Source organism: Pelophylax lessonae, assembly GCF_965119305.1.
Source record: "Pelophylax lessonae genome assembly, chromosome: 6".
In the NCBI taxonomy this organism is placed as follows: Eukaryota; Metazoa; Chordata; class Amphibia; order Anura; family Ranidae; genus Pelophylax; species Pelophylax lessonae.
This window is the reverse complement of record NC_138773.1, coordinates 255,948,004-255,967,251: the sequence shown is the minus strand read 5'-3', so window position 1 is coordinate 255,967,251 and position 19,248 is coordinate 255,948,004. Positions and strand designations below refer to the sequence as shown.

General features: G+C 45.4%; 1 protein-coding gene across 1 annotated transcript in view; it reads left to right on the top strand.

Annotated features, from left to right (window-relative positions):
• The window catches only part of TTC21B (tetratricopeptide repeat domain 21B), a 146,495-nt gene that overhangs the window by 15,261 nt on the left and 111,986 nt on the right, over positions 1–19,248 (top strand). The window contains exons 4-6 of the mRNA XM_082260063.1: positions 1,911–2,077; positions 4,202–4,324; positions 11,454–11,611. Of these exons, the coding sequence (XP_082116189.1) occupies positions 1,911–2,077; positions 4,202–4,324; positions 11,454–11,611 (448 nt within the window). The remainder of the gene's footprint in view (positions 1–1,910; positions 2,078–4,201; positions 4,325–11,453; positions 11,612–19,248) is intronic.

The window sequence follows — 19,248 nt, the reverse complement described above, 5'->3', positions numbered from 1 at the left end:
TAAAGATTCTCAACTAGTAAATCAACCCTATTTGGCCTGTTTTTGTTATATATCTATGCATGTGCTTTCTTCTATATCTCTATGCACGTGCTTCACTGTTGATTACAGGAGGATCTCATAAGCAGTAGTTGTTTCTTTCTATAGCCCAAGGTCCATAGTTGTAAATAGATCCTGACTTTGTCTGTTAGGGCTCGTTTAGTTTACACTTCAACTTTAACACACAGTAAAGTCCCTACCACTTCAACATGCTTTTTTATGTGTTTTTGATACTTCAGTGATGCTCTTTTGAAGCTTTAATGAAGCTTGGCAAGTATCTTGTGTGTATTGAACCCCAGCTCATTAGTACCCCTACTCAGCAGATCCCCAGCTCAATAGTACCCCTGTTCAGCAAGTCCCCAGCTTATTAGTATCCTCCTTCAGCAGATCCCCAGCTTAATTAAACCCTTGTTCAGTAGATCCCCCGCTCAGTATTAACCCCCAGCTCTGCTCATCCTCTGGTTTGCTAATCCTTCTCTCTCTCTGGTCCCCTCCCCTGTCACCTTCTGCTATATTGCTCTCACACTGCTCACCATGTGTGACATCTGCTAGTTTCCCCTGCTCTGGTCCCTTAGCTCTGCTGATCCTCTGCAGCTTAGTCCTCTGGTTGGAGGTCTTGCCCACCTTCTGCTTTAGCTTTCCCATGTTTCACACCATGTGTGCCGTCTGCTAGTTGCTCTGCTGCTCTATGCTGTACACCAGATGTGATGTCTGCACCAGACACTTCCAGAATATATTCAAACAAACTGTAAGTGACTGCTGATGACATCTTTCCAATGAAGAATTTTTTAAGCCAAGGAAATGCAACCTGTAAACAGGACTGTAAGGTAACCATTTTATTTAGTGACAGGGACTTTGATTGTCATTCAGAGTGCTTTAAAAAAAGCAAGTCCAATGCCACATTTTGAAGCATATGTAAACGAGCCCCTTTAGCACCACTTTTAAAGAATAAAAAAATTCTCTTGTACAAGGATTTTAATTTCACTTTTTTTTTTTGTAATCTGCAGCTGCTGTAATTTTCTGTAAAATTCAATGCAATAAGGCAACATGGAGGTGTTCTGTACACATATGGTGAATAGAACTTCCCCAGACATGTAATTTCCTGCTTGTGTGATTTTAGAAAAACCCCTGCAATAGAAATTATATTTTTGATGAGATACTCCCCAAGGATTAATTCTAAAGGGATGCAGACACTGCAACACAGAGTTTTCCTTTTAGGAATCAGGCTTCCAAAGACATAGTAAAATATACAGCTTTTTCTTAATAACACATAGAGTTTTTTTATTTATTTTTTCAACAAAAAAGGAGTTACTCTTTAACAAAGTTTGTTGCAGACTCCCACTTGTTTCTGCCATGTTTTTGCCATGTCCTTTGCAAACTTATTCTGAATGGGAGGGTCTGGTTCATTATAATCACTTGGTGCACTCTCATCGTTCTGATTAAAATTTTTGTTGCAGAGGATGCCTAAAATCTGACTTGTATCCTAGTGCAGACTTCTGGGAAAATCAGTGAGCCAATCACATGAGCAGGAAATTACATTTCTGCAGGCATTCTGTACACCAGTGGTGTTCAGACCGCTTTTAGATTGCCATATTACATTGAATTTTACAAAAAATGACAGTGGCTGCAGATTGAAATGAGTAGGTTTTTAAAACAAGAAAGAAAGTAATGTTTAGCAATGCCTTTTTATACCATGTAATATTATGTAGCTAAATATTGATATTTTAGTAAAACCTCCATTGTCATGTTTCATACACAATTGATTAATATCCTTTATGGCTTTTGAGAAATACCGTATATTTGAATGAAAGTCATCTTTAATTCATTGATGCACACAAATGTACAGAGATTTTAAAATTGAATCATATTTGTAGACAGAGAAACCATTCAGGACCTGGAAATGAGAATGAAGGAGCAACGAAAAACAGCCGGACCTAGAGCCTTATATTATGCTGGGTTGTTCCTGTGGCACGTGGGACGACATGATAAAGCTCGGGAATATGTCGATAGGATGATCAAGATATCAAATGGTGACAAAGATGTACGTAGCATTACTGTGGCAGAAGCAGACCTTGGTTTATGGTTACTTCCAGTGTTTATAAAGCCTAAATGCTTTTACCTTAATGTATTCCTTGAATAAAAGGTAAAAAATGTTTAGGCAGTAGTTACGCCCCCATCCTCCCCTTGAAATCTGCCTTGAAATTTGTATTGCTGTCAGACTTTGTGGTTATTGTGTAGGTTGGAAAAAAGAGGGGACCTGAACACAGCAGCCTGTCTGGCCTCAAAGGATATATATATTTTTTTTAAATTAAATTAAAGATGTTCTACTTTCCTGCTCTGTGCAGTTATATTGCACAGTGCAGCCCCGAGTCTCCTTTTCTGAGGTTTCCTCTTTTTCTGGGGCTCCCTCTGGCGCTCTCTGCTACTCTTCTGCGTGTGCCACCATAGCAAGCTGTGTGCGCTCCCGAGCTGGGCTGTATGCGTACATAGACCCACACAGCGCAGCTCAGATTTCACGGAACAGCAGAAGCCGATGGCTCCCACTGTTCTCAGTGAAGCCTGTAAGAAGAGGAAGAGAGTAGAGGAGACCTGCAACTGGAAAAAGCGTTGGTCAGGTAAGTGAAGGAGGTGGGGGGTTCACAGCAAGCGTTAAAATGTTTTTTACCTTAAAGTGCTAATACAGGTTATTTTATAAAAATAGCAAAGATGTCATTTTTACCTGCTCCGTGCAGTGGTTTTGCACAGAACAGACCTGATCCTCCTGTTCTCGGGTCCATGCCAGCACTCCAGTCTCCCCTCCTCCCCACCGAGTACCTCATAGCAAGCTTTCTATAGGGGCACTCGTGTAGGCTCGCTCCCTCATCACTGGCTCCTCTCAATAAGGAGGGAAAGAGTGAAGAGGACCTCGGCTCTTATGGACATCGCTGGATTGAGATTGGGTTTAGGTATGTATTTAGGAAGAGGTCTGTAGGGAGAGCTGCATGCAGAATGTTTTTTTTTTTACCTTTCTGCATAGAATGCAGTAAGGTAAAAAGCCTTATGCCTTTACAACCACTTTAATGCAGGGAATGCATTAAGGTAAAAGACAGTTTGGCTTTATAACCACCTAAAAACCCCTTTATATGCGTGTTCAGCTGTGTATTTAGTACTTTAACTGGAGTTCAGCTTAGAGTTAAAAGAAAGGTCTCCTCTGTCCCCCTAAGGCCTCATACACAATGGGCATTTAGCTCCAGTGCATGAGGTTCTGGCATTAAGGTGGGTAGACACACACCATCCGGCCTTGCTAGCAGCAGCCTGTAAAACATTTAGAGCAGTGGTCCTCAAACTATGGCCCTCCAGTTGTTCAGGAACTACAATTCCCATCATGCCTATTCATGTCTGTGAATTTCAGAGTATTACAATGCCTCATGGGATGTATAGTTCCGCAACAGCTGGAGGGCCGTAGTTTGAGGATCCCTGATTTAGAGGCTGAAAGCTGCTGCAGCTGGACACAGCTGGACGGAGAACTAAATCGTACAAACGTTAGGGCAGTATACTTCCAGAGACAAATTCCCAGAATGTAAGCAGTCTGCATTCCAGGCATTTGTCTTTGGGCACATACTGGCCTAAATATTAATACCACTTAGTGCATCGTCCAGCTACTGCAGCTTTTAGCCTCTCATAGAGCTTAACAGGCTACTGGCAGCAGGGCTTGACGGTGCGCCTGTGCCTTCCACTTGCACCTAAATGCCAGGATCTCATGCAGTGGATCTAAACCCAGTGAACATGAAGCCAACTCCTCTCTATCTGTTGAACATTATAAAATATTTCTGATGAGTTTAAAAATATTAAGCTGCTTCTCCGATTCTGATGCAGACGCTATTTCACTCGCTTCTTGGCTCTCTCTTGATATGAAATAGTTAATTTGGAAAAAAAAAAAATAATAATTGTTAGGAACAATGTGAATCGCTCTTAGCACATTGATTTTGTTCCTTGTTAAAAGTGTGATTGTCTGCATATTCACTGCCGCATTTTCGACGTGGGATTTTATAATACTGGATTGATGTCTGATTGCTTGTTGAAGTGAAGTACCAGAATTGCATTAGTTCCTGAAAACATCACAGGAGAATGGACTGTCTTTAGTGTGCCATGAGTGGAAATTAAATTCAAATGTCTGGTATTACAGGGATTGGTTTTGAAAGGATGGCTCGATCTGACCTGTGGCAGAGAATCCTATGCTAAGAAGGCTCTGAAGTACTTAGAGGAAGGACTGCGCGATGGGACGGATGTGTTTGCTATGATGGGAAAGGTAGGCTTGTCAAGATAAAATGAACCTATGTGTATTAGTGGAAGCCAGTATTATAATTCTCTGTACATATTGATATCATAGGGAGGTGTACATTTTGGGTTTTGCCCATAGTACATTTATGTCATTACTTTGACGCTAAATACTGTTGTTATGATCGCAAGATCACTTTTAGAGGTGGCGGGAGAGGTACACACCCCCCCCCCCTATAGCTTCCTGGTCGTTTCCCTGCTTACTGTAGAGAATGGTAAAGGCGGAAACGATCCAATATGCTTGAGGGATGGGCAGGAAGTCCAGTGAGGGAAAGATGGCCCCCACTCGACTCTGTGCCCTTGGAGGACCGGAGTGACGTCTGACATCACTTCCTTCCACCTAACGGCTTTTTTTCTCTATTGTCCATTGACAGACGCAGCTTCCATACTTCTTATCCATTGGGTTATGCTGCCCTCTGCAGGAGTAGTTCTAGGCAGGAAAAAAGTAATTATCCACGCCCACGGGGCTGTCCCCACAGGCATAACCCCACACCCTCTGCTCCTGCAAACCAGTCTGCCTAGAGAAGGAGTACGACCTAGGTTTCCTGCTGGGACTTCGGTCTCAGTTTTTTAATATTTTCAGAATATTTTTATTTATCTTTACTCACTTTGCTAGTTAGTGTTCAGGGGGATCCTCCTGGTGATCTACAAGCAATGCCGGCTGGGGTTTCGCACTAGATAATCTAGATCCTTAAGGTCTCCCCAGCCTGGCCTACGAGCGTGAGCAGGTTATATTCCCGCACTAGGCCTCGCCACGACAGAGCCCCTTTCTGGTGGGAACGAGCCTGCAAGTGGATGTCTCGCCGGGACGAGACGACCTGAAACGCCCTGAGTCACAGCGTACCTCTCGGCTGGCAGCACCTCCACTCCGGGTGGGAGGTGGTCCTGCCCGGAGCGGAGCCCACCCCGTCCATGGTATGGTAAGTAAATGTAGCCCCCCTTGCCCCTCGGTGGCCTTGAGGGGATGTGGGCTCTCTTCTGGGGATAATAGGACCTGAACTTCCTAAAAGATCCCTATGGCGATCGGCAGTGGGAACCGCGATTGCTGTTTTTAAAGTGACAGTACTCCTTTTTTCGTTTGCATTGAATATGGAGTCCCAGGCAGTAATTTCACCCTCAGACTCACTTAGTGAGTCATCCGAATCGCAGTCGCTGGCCGCAATTTCAGCACCCCTGGAAAGCCTGGCAACCAAGGTCGATTTTGTTATGAAAAAGGTTACTAGCCGAAAACAGCCTCTGCCTTCTCCACCATTGGTGGGGTCCTCTGATTCAGAGGCTGATATAGTTGCCACCGACGCCCCCTACCTGAGGGGTCGCTGTCCTCGCAGTCAGATGGTGAAGAGGACTTGTCTTCTTTAGCTGCAGCACGGGAACGCGATTTGGTGGAAGCCCTGATTTTTTTCAGTAAGGGAAACTTTAAAAATGGCAGATGAGCCCACGCCGGCGGGGACACGGGTGTCTTTTGGCTCCTGCAAGACCCAAAAATCGAGCAAGGTTTTTCCTTGTCCTGAGAATTTTCATGATATTGTTAATGACTAATGGCGGTGCATAAAGCATGTGCTCGTAGTGCCCAAGCGCTTTAAATGCCGTTATCCCTTTGCTGAGGCGGTTTGCAACTGTTGGTTGGTACTGCCTAAGGTGGATCATCCTGTTTCCAGGTTCAACAAATCTACTATAGTGGCTGTGGAAGATTCCCCAGTTTTTGCGGATCCAGCGGACAGGTGGTTGGAATCCCTTTCCCGCCATTTTCATGTGTTGGCGGGGTCTATTCTCAAACTGGTTTTTGTGTCTGTTTTTAGTATCACAGATGGTTGCGGAATGGGTGAGGGTTCTGAAGGGGAACTTGGATCCTGACATAGTTCCCCAGAGCTGATGGAACTTATGGACCAAATGGCCCAGGCCCCGGTGTTCCTGTGTGATGCGTCCTTGGATACGGCTCCACTGGTGGCCAGAGTGTCAGCTCTGGGGATTGCATTAAGATGCATGGTGTGGCTGAAGAGCTGGTCGGCTGACCAGGCTTCCAAGAAAGCCCTGACAGATCTTCCTTTGCTGGGAGAGAGATTATTTGGCGACTCGCTGGATGAGTTGATCAAGGATCTTACTGGTGGGAAGAGTACTCTTCTTCTTCAATCCTCCAAAGGAAAAGCTCCCTGTACTAAGCGGGGATCCTTCCTTTACCGCTCATAGATGTTTTTTTCGTGACTCCGGGGCACAAGAAAAATAAGCCATTCAGAGCTTCTGGAGGGACCAAAAAGCACTGGGGCAAGCCCAAGACCAGTCAGCGGGTTCTCTGGTCAAGTCCTCTTCAGCATCAAGGGGCGCCCCACCCGCTTCTTGGGTGGGGGGACATCTGCGCTTCTTTGAGGAACCTTGGACTTTCTTCATTCATGACAAATAGGTTCAAGAACTGATTCGTTCCGGGTACAAGATAGAATTTCGGTCCCGGCCGATGGACTGTTTTTTTTTCAGTCAAATCTTCACCTGTCTCCGGATCGTTTGAAAGATCTCCGGAAAGGCTGTGCAGGATCTCCTTGCTCAAGGAGTGATTGTGCCGTTTCCTCCGCAATAACTCTTTCAAGGTTTCTATTCAAACCTGTTCACGGTGCCCAAAAAGGAGGGCAAGGTGCGTCCAATCCTGGATCTCAAAGCTTTGAACCGCTTTGTGCGGGTGCAGAAGTTTCGAATGGAGTCCATTCGGTCGGTGGTGGCTTCCTTGAATCAGTGGAATTTTCTGGCCTCCATGGATATCAAAGATGTGTATTTGCACATCCCCATCTTCAATGAATATCAGCGAGCATTTTCAATTTGTGGCGTTACCCTTTGGTCTCGCCTCCGCTCCCAGAGTTTTCACCAAGGTCCTGGCCCCGATGCTGGCCTTGTTACGTCAGAGAGGAATTGCAATTTTAGGACATCTGGACGATCTCCTGTTGGGAGAAGACTCTCATTCGGATCTGTTGGGCAACATCTCAATTACGGTTCAGACCCTTCAGGTATTCGGGTGGACGATCAATTTTAAAAAATCTGCTCTGACGCCATCCATACGGGTCACTCATCTGACTCACGACTCTGCTCTGGCGAGGGTCTTTCTTCCGTTTGGAAAAGCTTCAGAAGTTGCACAAGGCGATCGGGTTGCTGATGGAAACCGATTGGTTTTCTCTACGGACTTGCATGAGGGTCCTGGTTCTGATGGGTTCGACCTTCAAGGCGGTCCCGTTTGTTCAGTCTCACTCGAGGCCTCTGCGAAAAGAGATTCTTGCAAATTGGAACAGGAACCCTTGGTCTTGGACCAGAAGATTAATTTGAGCCATCGCACGAGATCGGCTCTTTTCTGTTGGATCCAGTTGCCAGCTTTGTGTCAGGGCAAGTCCTTCCTGCCGCTATTCTGGACAGTGCTTACCACAGACACCAGCTTGTCGGGCTGGGGCGGAGTGCTGGGGAAGCTCTGTGCCCAGAAGACATGGTCGACAGAAGAGTCTTCCTTGCCGATCAATATTCTGTAGCTCAGAGCGATCAAGCTTTGCATGTTCCACTGGATGAGTCGGCTACGTGGGTCTCCGGTTCAGCTACAATCGGACAATGCAACGGCCGTGGCTTACATCAATCATCAAGAGTGCCCTGGCGGCCACGGAGGTGTCCAGGATTCTGGTTAGGGCAGAAGCCAATGTTCCGGCTCTTTCCGCAGTCCACATTCTGGGTGTGGAGAATTGGGAAGCGGATTACCTGAGTCGTCAGGTGCTGGATCAAGGGGAATGGTCCCTTCATCCGGTGGTATTTCATCTCCTGTGTGTCTGGTGGGGGACTCCAGAGGTGGATCTGTTTGCATCTCGCCTCAACAGAAAAGTCCAGCGGTTTGTGGCCAGGTCTCGGGATCCTCTGGCCAAAACCACAGACGCTTTGGTGGCTCCTTGGAGCCAGTATCGGTTGATTTATGCATTCCCTCCACCCCAGTGGCGGTGGAAAGCATTCCAGTTGTTCTGATAGCACCAGACTGGCCTCGGTGGTCTTGGTACGCCGACCTGGTAAAAATGGTCGTAGATTCTCCATGGAGACTTCCTCTGTGGGAGGATCTGCTGTCTCTGGGATCGATCTTCCATCCTCCTTTACGGTCACTGGCTTTAATGGCTTGGCTGTTGAAAGCAAGGTGTTGAGGAATAGAGGCCTTTCTGATTAGTTGATTCCTACACTTTTGAAGGCCATGAAATCAACGCCCAGAAAGATCTATCATTGCACGTGGAAATCATACATTTCATGGTGTAAATCGCTGCAGCTGCACCCTCGATTGTTTTCAATAGCTAGGGTTTTGGCCTTTACAAAAAGGGGTTGAGCAACGTTTGGATTTGGGCACTATCAAGGGCCAAGTGTCGGCCTTGGCTATTCACTTCCAATGTCCGTTGGCTACTAAAAGCTTGATTTGCACCTTTTATTCAGGGGGTGTGTCATCTGGCTCCTCCAAGAAGATCCCGTTTGCCTCCATGGGATCTCAATCTAGTTCTGTCTTTTCTTCAAAAGCCTCCCTTTGAGAATATTAGGGAGATTTCTCTGCTTTCTTTATCACAGAAGGTTGCCTTTCTGGTGGCTATTACATCTGCTCGCAGAGTTTGAGTTGGCGCTGCTGTCCTGTCGTTTGCCTTATTTGGTGGTCCACAGAGATAAAGTGGTTCTCCAACCGAATCCGTCTTTCCTCCCTAATCGATATACAGCTGTCACATGACCCAGCTCTTTCCCAGTCTGTCTGCAAGGAAACAATGGCAGGAGGAGCCTCTAGTCCTCTGCTGCTGGTCACATGTTCAAAATAAAAAAACACCCCTTGGAATACAGAGTAAAAACTAATAATATAAATAAACTGTTTTAAATATTTTTTTGGCAATACCATGGTGTGAGTGGACTTCTGGCAGTCACAGGCTCTGTCGCACCCCTTCAGCCTGCAACTTACAATAACAGGGAGTTGAAGCCTCCCTTAATTGAGATGTAATATCCCCCCCCTTCCCTTCAGGGTAGAAATTCACTGAAAACTGTGCATGTGCAGAGCTGCCAACACTGCTCTGCAAAATTCCCAACTGTACTGGGGGCATGGAATTGAGGGGGAGACAGAGAGCAGCAGGATCAGCCGGGTTTGGACTGGAGTGAGTATGGACAGCATGTAACACAGCATTTATTGATAGTTTTTATTGATGTTGGTTTAATACCACTTTAATAATGTGAAGGTGGTTTGACATGGGGCTGTGTTCCTATCCTAGAATAGGGTGCATCATAAGTGCCTCCTATACTTACACTGGATTGTGTAATAAGGTGATGTCAAATGCTATAACCCATAGCAATCGGCTAGAATTTTTAATTTTTTAATATGCAGTGCTTTAGCAACATCCTGATCACATGTTAATAAACAGTATCAGGCAATAAAAGGAGAATAGGCAAGGAGTCTGAGTGGGAATTCTTCATCCTGGAGTTCCTGTATCTGCATATATCTAATTAACTATTTATTAACTAAACTGATAATCAATTTTGGGTGGCCTGTCTCTTTTAGGTATTAGCTCACCACTACTGATACCCAAGCAATTGCTTCTGAGGAACCTTAGTCTCTTATCCTTACTTCATCCATACAGTACAGAGTTGCCACAAACAAATCCTATACAAATAATTTGGTAATTTCAATTATGGAATTAAAGGATAAGTTCACCTTTGGAAACATGTTACATGTTCCACTCATTTTTTTGGGACATGTTCCCACTCTTGCAGCCATTGCCTGCTCGTCTGTCTCTAGTGAAAGCAAGCGGGGGGATCTTCTTCCCCCACTTGCTGTCACTATTTTTAAAAAAACACGGCTGCCTGGGGCTCTGCCCCCCCGGCCACATCATCCATTAACAGAGTTCTGTGAATGGGAAACTACACATACCAACAGCCTTTGCAGATGTCGGCTTGCAGTACTCAATGAACTACCAGGGTGCTGTTGAGCATTCGGGTAGTTCATTCTCTCTTCCTTCCTGTCAGTGTGTATCTTCCTGCCTGTAAAAGCAAACAGATACACTGATATGTCTGTAGGGGTCCTGCATGGCACCCGCGATCAGCAATGGTTTATAGGCTTCAAGTACAAAAAAATAATAATTGCACATTTTCTTACCTGCAAAAAGATGTGCATTTATTTATTTATTTTTTAAAAAAAAGGTGAACTTATCCTTTAAAACTAGGAGTGTCGGATGCCTGTGCCCTTCTGTGCTCCATGGGTCCTTCTTCTAGCCCCTATGTCTCTACAGGACACACATGTGACATAGGGGCTAGCAGAGGAAACCAAAAAGCTCAAAAGGGAACTAGATATCGGCCACTCCTGGAAATGTTTTAGATGCTGAAGATTCTTTACCTCCAAGAGAGAGAAGATCAGTGGGGTGACCTTTTTTATGCAGAAAAAGAGTCACTTTAATTAAAAAGTTCCTTTTTCTGTGCCCCTCCGTAATTTAGTTTCACATGATCACTGTGGCTTGACTTTTTCTAAATTCATAAATAATCTCTAGCAACTGCAATCCTCTTGTCCAATGAAAGCACCCTCACTGAGGCCTGGTCAGGAGTTAACCAAGAAGATATGGAAAGTCAATCTGCAGTTCTATATTGAAACTTAATCAGAGCTGCACAATGCTTTTATTGCTAATAAAGGTAATGGCAGGCATCTTGTGGTATCTGCTCATAGACTGGATTTCTTTTTATGGCCTATTCACACCACAGCCTCGTACATGTTCATTTGCATGCATTGTCACATGTTGCGGTGCACTTCATCAGGCAGCTATTATATATTTTGTGATGCACTGCTGTGTATTGCAAATGACCTGAATTGTCCCAAATGTTAAAATAAATTCAACCAAATTCACTTTAGGAGCTGTTGCAGTAACTAAACCAGGTATTAAAAGCATTACAGAAGTAATTTTTTATTACCAGATGTGTTCAATATTGCTTACTGTTTGTGGCTAACCAGCTTTTCTGATGGGTTTCATTGTTTTACATTTGACTATGATTTTTGGTAGTGTGAATGGCAATGATATAGTTGCCTGTGTGTGTATCATTTATAAAATTTACACATGTTAATAAAGCCTCATATTTGCTTCATGTTTTAGGCCCACTATTACGAGTTGCGGCAGAATTACTCAGGAGCCCTGGAAGCCGTGAACAAAATCCTAGCCAGCTCCGCAGGCTTCGTTCCTGCTCTCATTAAGAAAATGAAGCTACAACTGGCTTTGCAAGACTGGGAACAGACAGTAGAGACAGCTCTAAGGTTCAGTATGCAGCTAACACACCACCAGTGTGCTTTTGTTTCCAGATAGTTAGAGATATTGAGAAGTGTGTGGGCTGGTGGCATTTCGGTTGCTAGGAAAACACAGAAGAACCAATTATGGGAAAAAATTGCTGAATTGATTTTGATAACCGTAAGCGGGCGATCTTTTGTAGATGAAGCATGTTGTAAAAAACAGATGGTGTTTGTGTGCGTGATTTACAGCTAAAAATAATGTACCCACCTAAAGCGTTTGGTTAAGTGATTGAACACTTAGAGCCCATTTGTACTATTTGCATTGGGCTGTGATGGGCAACTTACAGTTGTGGTGAAAAAAAACATATATTTAAGGTACAGCACATGCATTACTATTATAATTGTTATACAATATAATAAAAGAAAAAAACTAAAGCGCTAATAAATCATAAAAGCAGCCAGCACAACAGAAGACAATCTGTGTAAATATTAGGGAAAAAATTGTGCAGCGCTAAACATAAGTAAATATTATTACATATGAATAAACCTAAATGATAAAAAAATAGAATGAAGAAAGAAAAATAGAATAAGTAAAAATAAAGTCCAAAGGGACGTGAAGAAATAAATGAAATTAATCTTCAAAATTTGATCCAGGTGAATTTCAAAGGCACCGTGAATAATGTGACCACCACCGACAACAGGATGGGGGCTTACCAGAATAAGTGGACCCAGTTGGCAAATGTCTAGTGGGTCAGTAGCCGCATTGGTATATATAATTCCATCCAAGAAAGTAGAAGATGGTGGAGTTGTTAGATACTGCTTTTCACTTAAATGATGATAAACATGGATATCCTACTTTGATGTAAACCGCCCCAATCGGAAGGCCACATAGTACATTCAAGTGTGGATAGAATCTTCTTCACTTAGGCTCAACCAAAAGATAAAGAGAGTCCACGTCTTGCTTTCGGGTTTGCGGACTCCGGCTTTGTGACTGGCCGGAGCCATGATGACGCATACGTGCGGGAGCTGCCGTTCACCGCACAGGGTTTTGAAGGGATGGCGCAGGTGGCCATTCCTTCAGAGCGCATGCGCCAGTGATGTCACTGGCTACATGTACACTAAATATCTCCTAAACAGTACATGTTTAGGAGATATTTACACTACCTATAGGTGAACCTATAGGTAACATTTTGTGATGGAAGTTTGCTTCCTCTTTAAGGCAGACAAAGTAGGAGATAGCTAGACAGGTTGGGGTAGGGAGTTCCAGCGGATGTGATAGGCTCTGAAGAAGCCCTGGAGGCAAGCATGGGGGATTTGTATGTTGTTTTTAGATTTTAAATTTAATTTGTTGGGTGACCAGAAGCCAGTGTAGGAATCAGCAGAGAAAAGGTGGCGAACAACCAATATCTATATCTATATCTATATATATATCTATATATATATATATATATATATATATATATATATATATATATATATATATATATATATGCATAGGCGGCTCTATAATTAGGCAAATTAGGCGATCGCCTAAGGCCTCGCACCTACAGGGGCCTCGCGGCCAGTGGCGGAGCGACAACATTTAGAAGGGCGCAGTCAGGGAAATCTCCCAAGTAAAAGATTGCTTTAAATCCTCGGATATAAAAGTCCCTTTACTGCAGTTGCCAGGTGTCTGTTGTCCGCTGACACTTACCCCGCCTTCTCTGCCTGGGGATTGACCGTCTGATCATGTAATCCTAAGATGTGGAGGAATCAGTGGGCGTGTACCTGCATTAGTAGGAAGTGACTGCCCGGTCAGCTCACTCTGCTATCATTGGTTGTTGCTCTGGGAGTGGCTGAAGGAAAAGGAGAGGGCCCCTGGGTGGCTGGGGGAGAAGGAGAGGGCCCCTGGGTGGCTGGGGGAGAAGGAGAGGGCCCCTGGGTGGCTGGGGGAGAAGGAGAGAGACCCTGGGTGGCTGGGGGAGAAGGAGAGGGCCCCTGGGTGGTTGGGGTAGAAGGAGAGGGCCCCTGGGTGGCTGGAGAAGAAGGAGAGGGCCCCTGGGTGGCTGGAGAAGGAGAGGGCCCCTGGGTGGCTGGAGGAGAAGGAGAGGGACCCTGGGTGGCTGGAGGAGAAGGAGAGGGACCCTGGGTGGCTGGAGGAGAAGGAGAGGGACCCTGGGTGGCTGGAGGAGAAGGAGAGGGACCCTGGGTGGCTGGAGGAGAAGGAGAGGGACCCTGGGTGGCTGGAGGAGAAGGAGAGGGACCCTGGGTGGCTGGAGAAGGAGGAGAGGGACCCTGGGTGGCTGGAGGAGAAGGAGAGGGCCCCTGGGTGGCTGGGGAAGAAGGAGAGCGCCCCTGGGTGGCTGGGGAAGAAGGAGAGGGCACCTGGGTGGCTAAGGGAGAAGGAGAGGGCCCCTGGGTGGCTGGGGGAGAAGGAGAGGGCCCCTGGGTGACTGAGGGAGGAGGAGAGGCCCCCCGTGATGCCAGAGTCAGTTGCCAGGGAAGAGAGTGGAGCTGTGCCAGTCCTGCATATCTGTCATCAAAGCCAAACATGGTGGAGCTGGAGCCCTTTGCCCTACACAATGACAGCACCCGAGGTGGAAGGTGAGGGGTAGCGGGGCTGTGACATTATATAGCATATGGACTCTGTACATTATTGGTAGTTTTCGTTGGAGTGGTCCTTTAGATGTTTAACTCTGTGTTGTTTCCCCCCCCCCCCCCCAGCTGTGAGGGACTGAGGAATGACAGCCCACTGGGTGGCTGGGAAAGAAGGAGAGGGCCACTGGGTGGCTAAGGGAGAAGGAGAGGGCCCCTGGGTGGCTGGGGGAGATGGAGAGGGCCCCTGGGGTGCTGGGGGAGGAGAGGGACCCTTGGTGACTGCGGGAGAAGGAGAGGGCCCCTGGGTGGCTAAGGGAGAAGGAGAGGGCCCCTGGGTGGCTGAGGGAGGAGGAGAGGCCCCCCGTGACGCCAGAGTCAGTTGCCAGGGAAGAGATTGGAGCTGTGCCAGTCCTGCATATCTGACATCAAAGCCAAACATGGTGGAGCTGGAGCCCTTTGCCCTACACAATGACAGCACCCGAGGTGGAAGGTGAGGGGTAGCGGGGCTGTGACATTATATAGCATATGGACTCTGTACATTATTGGTAGTTTTCGTTGGAGTGGTCCTTTAGATGTTTAACTCTGTGTTGTTTCCCCCCCCCCCCCAGCTGTGAGGGACTGAGGAATGACAGCCCACTGGGTAGCTGGGAAAGAAGGAGAGGGCCCCTGGGGTGCTGGGGGAGAAGGAGAGGGACCCTTGGTGACTGCCGGAGAAGGAGAGGGCCCCTGGGTGGCTGGGGGAGAAGGAGAGGGCCCCTGGGTGGCTGGGGTAGAAGGAGAGGGCCCCTGGGTCCCCCTCTGTGGGGACTCAGGTATGGCAGCCTTCTGCAGTGGGACTTGTCATGCCCTAGACTGTGGTGGACTGAGGAAGGGAAGTGTAAGGGGGACTCTGGAAACTCCGATGCAAGGGGGAACTTTGGTGACCACAGATATCCCTTTTACACCAGAGTCCCCCGCTTTCCCCCTCAAATCAGGGTTCCCAGAACTCTCCTTACATCAGAGTCTTCAGAGTTCCCTCTTACAGTGTAAGGGGGAAACTCTGGAGACTCTGTAAAGGGGGCTCTGTGAGATTTGATTTAAGAGGGGGACTCTAATGTAAAGAGGAATTCTGTGGACTCTAATGTAAGGAGGAGATGCTGGGGAGAATCTGATTTAAAGGAGAATTCTTATGTAAGGAGGGACACTGAACTCTGATGTAAAGAGGGACTCAGGGAATCATGACCTATAGGGAAATGCTGGGGACTGTGATGTAAGAGCAGACATATATATATATATATATATATATATATATATATATATATATATATATATATATATACATACCCGATGTTTAATGATCTTTGATTAAAGAAGAATTGGTTAGAGAAAATTCTAGAAACTGTGAATTCATAGTACAAAGGTTAAGGCTCTTAATATATGCAATTTATGCAGTTAATTTTTATCGCTTGAATTATTTTTCCCATTATGGGCATGAGTGGGGCCTCATGTCCAAGTTTTGCCTTAGGCCTCACAGAGCCTAGAGCCGCCTCTGTGTATGATATATATATATATATTTTTTTTTTTTTTTTGGGGGGAGTAGAAAGCGGTGCACTATCTTGGCTCTCTAGCTCTATACTCCACCCTATGCTATGAGTGAGCAGGTCATAGTGGTGGGCAGCACAGGACCTGAAAGTTATGCAATAGGACTGACACATGCTCGGCATGGCTGCCATTCGGAGCACACATTGCATTTTCTCCGTGAATGGAAAGCATTCTTTGATTGGACAAGGTGAAGAGGCAGGGCCCATTTCAAGCAAGCAACTTCCTGTGCTGAGGACCTGGAAACTAGCAGTGATCAGTATACAGTAGTATCATTGTCTACAACAGGGATTTCCAGCTTCCACAGGGATCAGCCAGGTATGACACATGCATACTTGCATATCATACAACTTCATCTTCCAAAATTACGTTGTTTTTATGCACTTTTATTTTTTTTTTAATTATCCAACTCAAATCAGTGGTCTTTTTAATTGCATATTCACCAACATAGAAACACGAATGGGACTGTACAGTATAACAGCCATATTACACTAGGTGGCACTCTACTATTTTTATAAGAAGCTGAAATGTAAAATGTTGCAGATTTTTTTTCTATAGGGCCCTTTCACACATGGAGTCTGTCAGGTGGACTCCGTTTTCTCAGCGGAGGATCGATCCGCCGATCCCCCGCTGAGCAGGAGGGTGACAGCTGTGTCTCTGCGCTGTGTGCAGAGACACAGCTGTCGGGTCCCAATGCATCTCTATGGGGGAAACGGATGGGAACGGACTGTCTGTCTGTTCTCATCCGATCTGATCCTCTGGACAGATGAAAAATAGGGTTTCCATCCGTCCACATTTGACGGATCGGATTGGATGTCAGCGGACATGTCTCCGCTGAAATCCGATGCCCCATAGAGATGCATGGGGTTACATAGTTACATAGTTACATATAGTTACATAGTAGGTGAGGTTGAATAAAGACAATAGTCCATCCAGTTTAACCTGTGTAGGTGTGTGTGGCTGTAATCATCTCACATAGCCCTTGATGTCCTGATCCTTGAGATGTAAGTCTAAAGGCCCGTACACACACGCAGATCGTCGTCATACAAACGTCGGCGGACGAAAGATCTGCCGATTGTATGCGTGTTAGTATGGTGCCTCCGACAGATGTCTGCACACAATCTGCGGACAAGAGTCTTTCTTGCAAACATGAAAATTTTTGTCTGCAGACACCAGAACGGACAATTGTTTGCCTGTCAGTACAGAAATCAGCCGACAGACCGCAGATTTGCAAGACTGGGCATGCTCAGAAAATAAAAAACACAGGGAAAGTTAACCATTACATGACATCACTTCTGCAGTCAGCTGAAGTCTGCGGACAAAATTCTTGTGCTGTCCTTGTGCTGTCTTTGCACTTTTCAACAGACACCGACATCCCGGGGAGAAAAGACGAACATTTGTATGACGACGATCTGCGTGTGTGTATGGGGCTTAAGAGTCTTTTGAAAGCCACCATACTTCCTGCAGAAACCACCTCTTGTGGTAGAGAATTCCACAATCTTGTAGCCCTAACAGTAAAGAACCCCCCTCGTTGCCTGAGGTTAAAACGCTTCTCCTCTAATCGCATTGTATGTCCTCGAGTCCTCATGCAATCCCTTTGAATGAACAGCTTTTTTTCTAAGCTGAGATCCCCATTAAGATATTTATAAATTGCTATCATGTCCCCCCTCAGACGTCTCTTCTCCAGGGAGAATAAATCGAGCGATTGCAGACGCTCTTCATAGTTAAGGTCCTCCAATCCCCTAATCAGTTTATTTGCCCTTCTCTGGACTTTCTCCAGCTCCAACACATCCCTCCTGAAGACTGGTGACCAGAACTGGACAGAATACTCCAGATGCGGTCGGACCAGAGTTTTATAAAGTGGAAGGATTCCCGGGTGACCGTTCAGATCCGCCAAAGAAAACGAACAGGCGGATCTAAACGGTCCGCCTGTGTGAAAGGGGCCTAAGTGTATCATCCTTAAAAGTGTGTGTGTTTATATACTGTATGTACATAGTATAATGGTAGAATAAATGGGAGAATCCTTGAAAGGCTGTTAAGTACTCTTAGCTTATTTTTGGACTAATATAATAGAACTGTGTACAGACTGGAACCCCTGAGCTGCCTGGTAAGCTGCCACTGACTGTGTTCTGGTGTCTATGGGCATCGTAGCTTAGAAAGGGGATGGGTGTTATGCCCCCCTCCTTTCCCCAAGGGCACTGCGTTTACGCTTTGTGATTGGTCGCTCAGGCCTGATCACTGTCACTTAGAAGAGGTCACATGCTCCCCTATACCTGGAAAACCCGATCAGGTAATGAGGGTTTAGTCAGTGTGGGGCAGTGGTTTGGCGGGTTGTGCCTGCAAGTATACATGCCTCAATAGGAGGGGGTGGGGTGTCCCAATATATATAACACATTATATAGACACACATGATTTTATTTACATGTATTTAAGATGCATTGAAAATAATTATAGATGCTATTTAAATGAAAATCTTCTAAACTTATCTCATATTTTTTTTTTTAAATAGTAACTGATAGCAGCCAGTAAGCAGTTTTCACAGTGCTCTGGTGTAATAAGCCAGCCTGCATATCAATCAGCAGGCTAGTCATATGGACACCAGAATGGCAGATGAGTCAGTATTCACTCCATGGAAATGATAATTACTCTGCTGTGCATTGTGTCTCTTTTTTCAGGAAGAGTTTTAACCAATTGATTCCCAAAGAAGCACATAATGCATCTAAAAACATGCATGTTATGTACTTTCAGCATGTGCAGGATAATACAGACTGAACTACAACTTTCCCTGCATTCTTGCACAGTTGTACAGGCTCCTGTATTGAAATTGTATACTGTGGTCTCACTGCACACTGTGAGCTTCTCACAATGTGTAATGGATGCTGCAGCAAGTCAGATAGAACCTGCCTCATTTCCTGGCTAGTGAATATCCACCATCATCTAACTCGTCCACCCTAGCCTTACTGTCCCTGGCCCACCCCTTTCATTTATTCTATTTTATTTCTTTCCATAATGAAGGATTAGCATCACATGAGAGGGACAGAACCATCTTTGTTCAGGCATCATCCAGGGTCAGCACCTACTTCCTGGACAGAGATGCTGGTTTAGAGAAGACTCATTCATATAAATACTGCTGCTTGTGTGTAAAATATAATAAATGTTTGACACAGATTAGCCAAAGCCTATTACCTTATAACCTGCTAAAGTGTTAGAATGTTGCAGTCTGATTACTGGGGAAAGAGGAGGCTAGAGTTGGGTACACACTGTAATAAAATTGGGCGAATGATCTTCTGATTTTCCTAGTCGTTTCATAGCAAATCGAAACCGATGAATGAAAATTCGTACGAAAATTCTCGTTTGACAGGCTTTTTTTTGTTGTTTATTGTTTCTGATCATGTGCAATCTTTCTTTTCTGATTTTTCTTGTACAAAAATCGTGCGAAAACGGTACACATTAAACAAAAATCTTTCTTTTTTTCCCGTACGAGAAACATTTTGCAGTTTGTCCCTTGG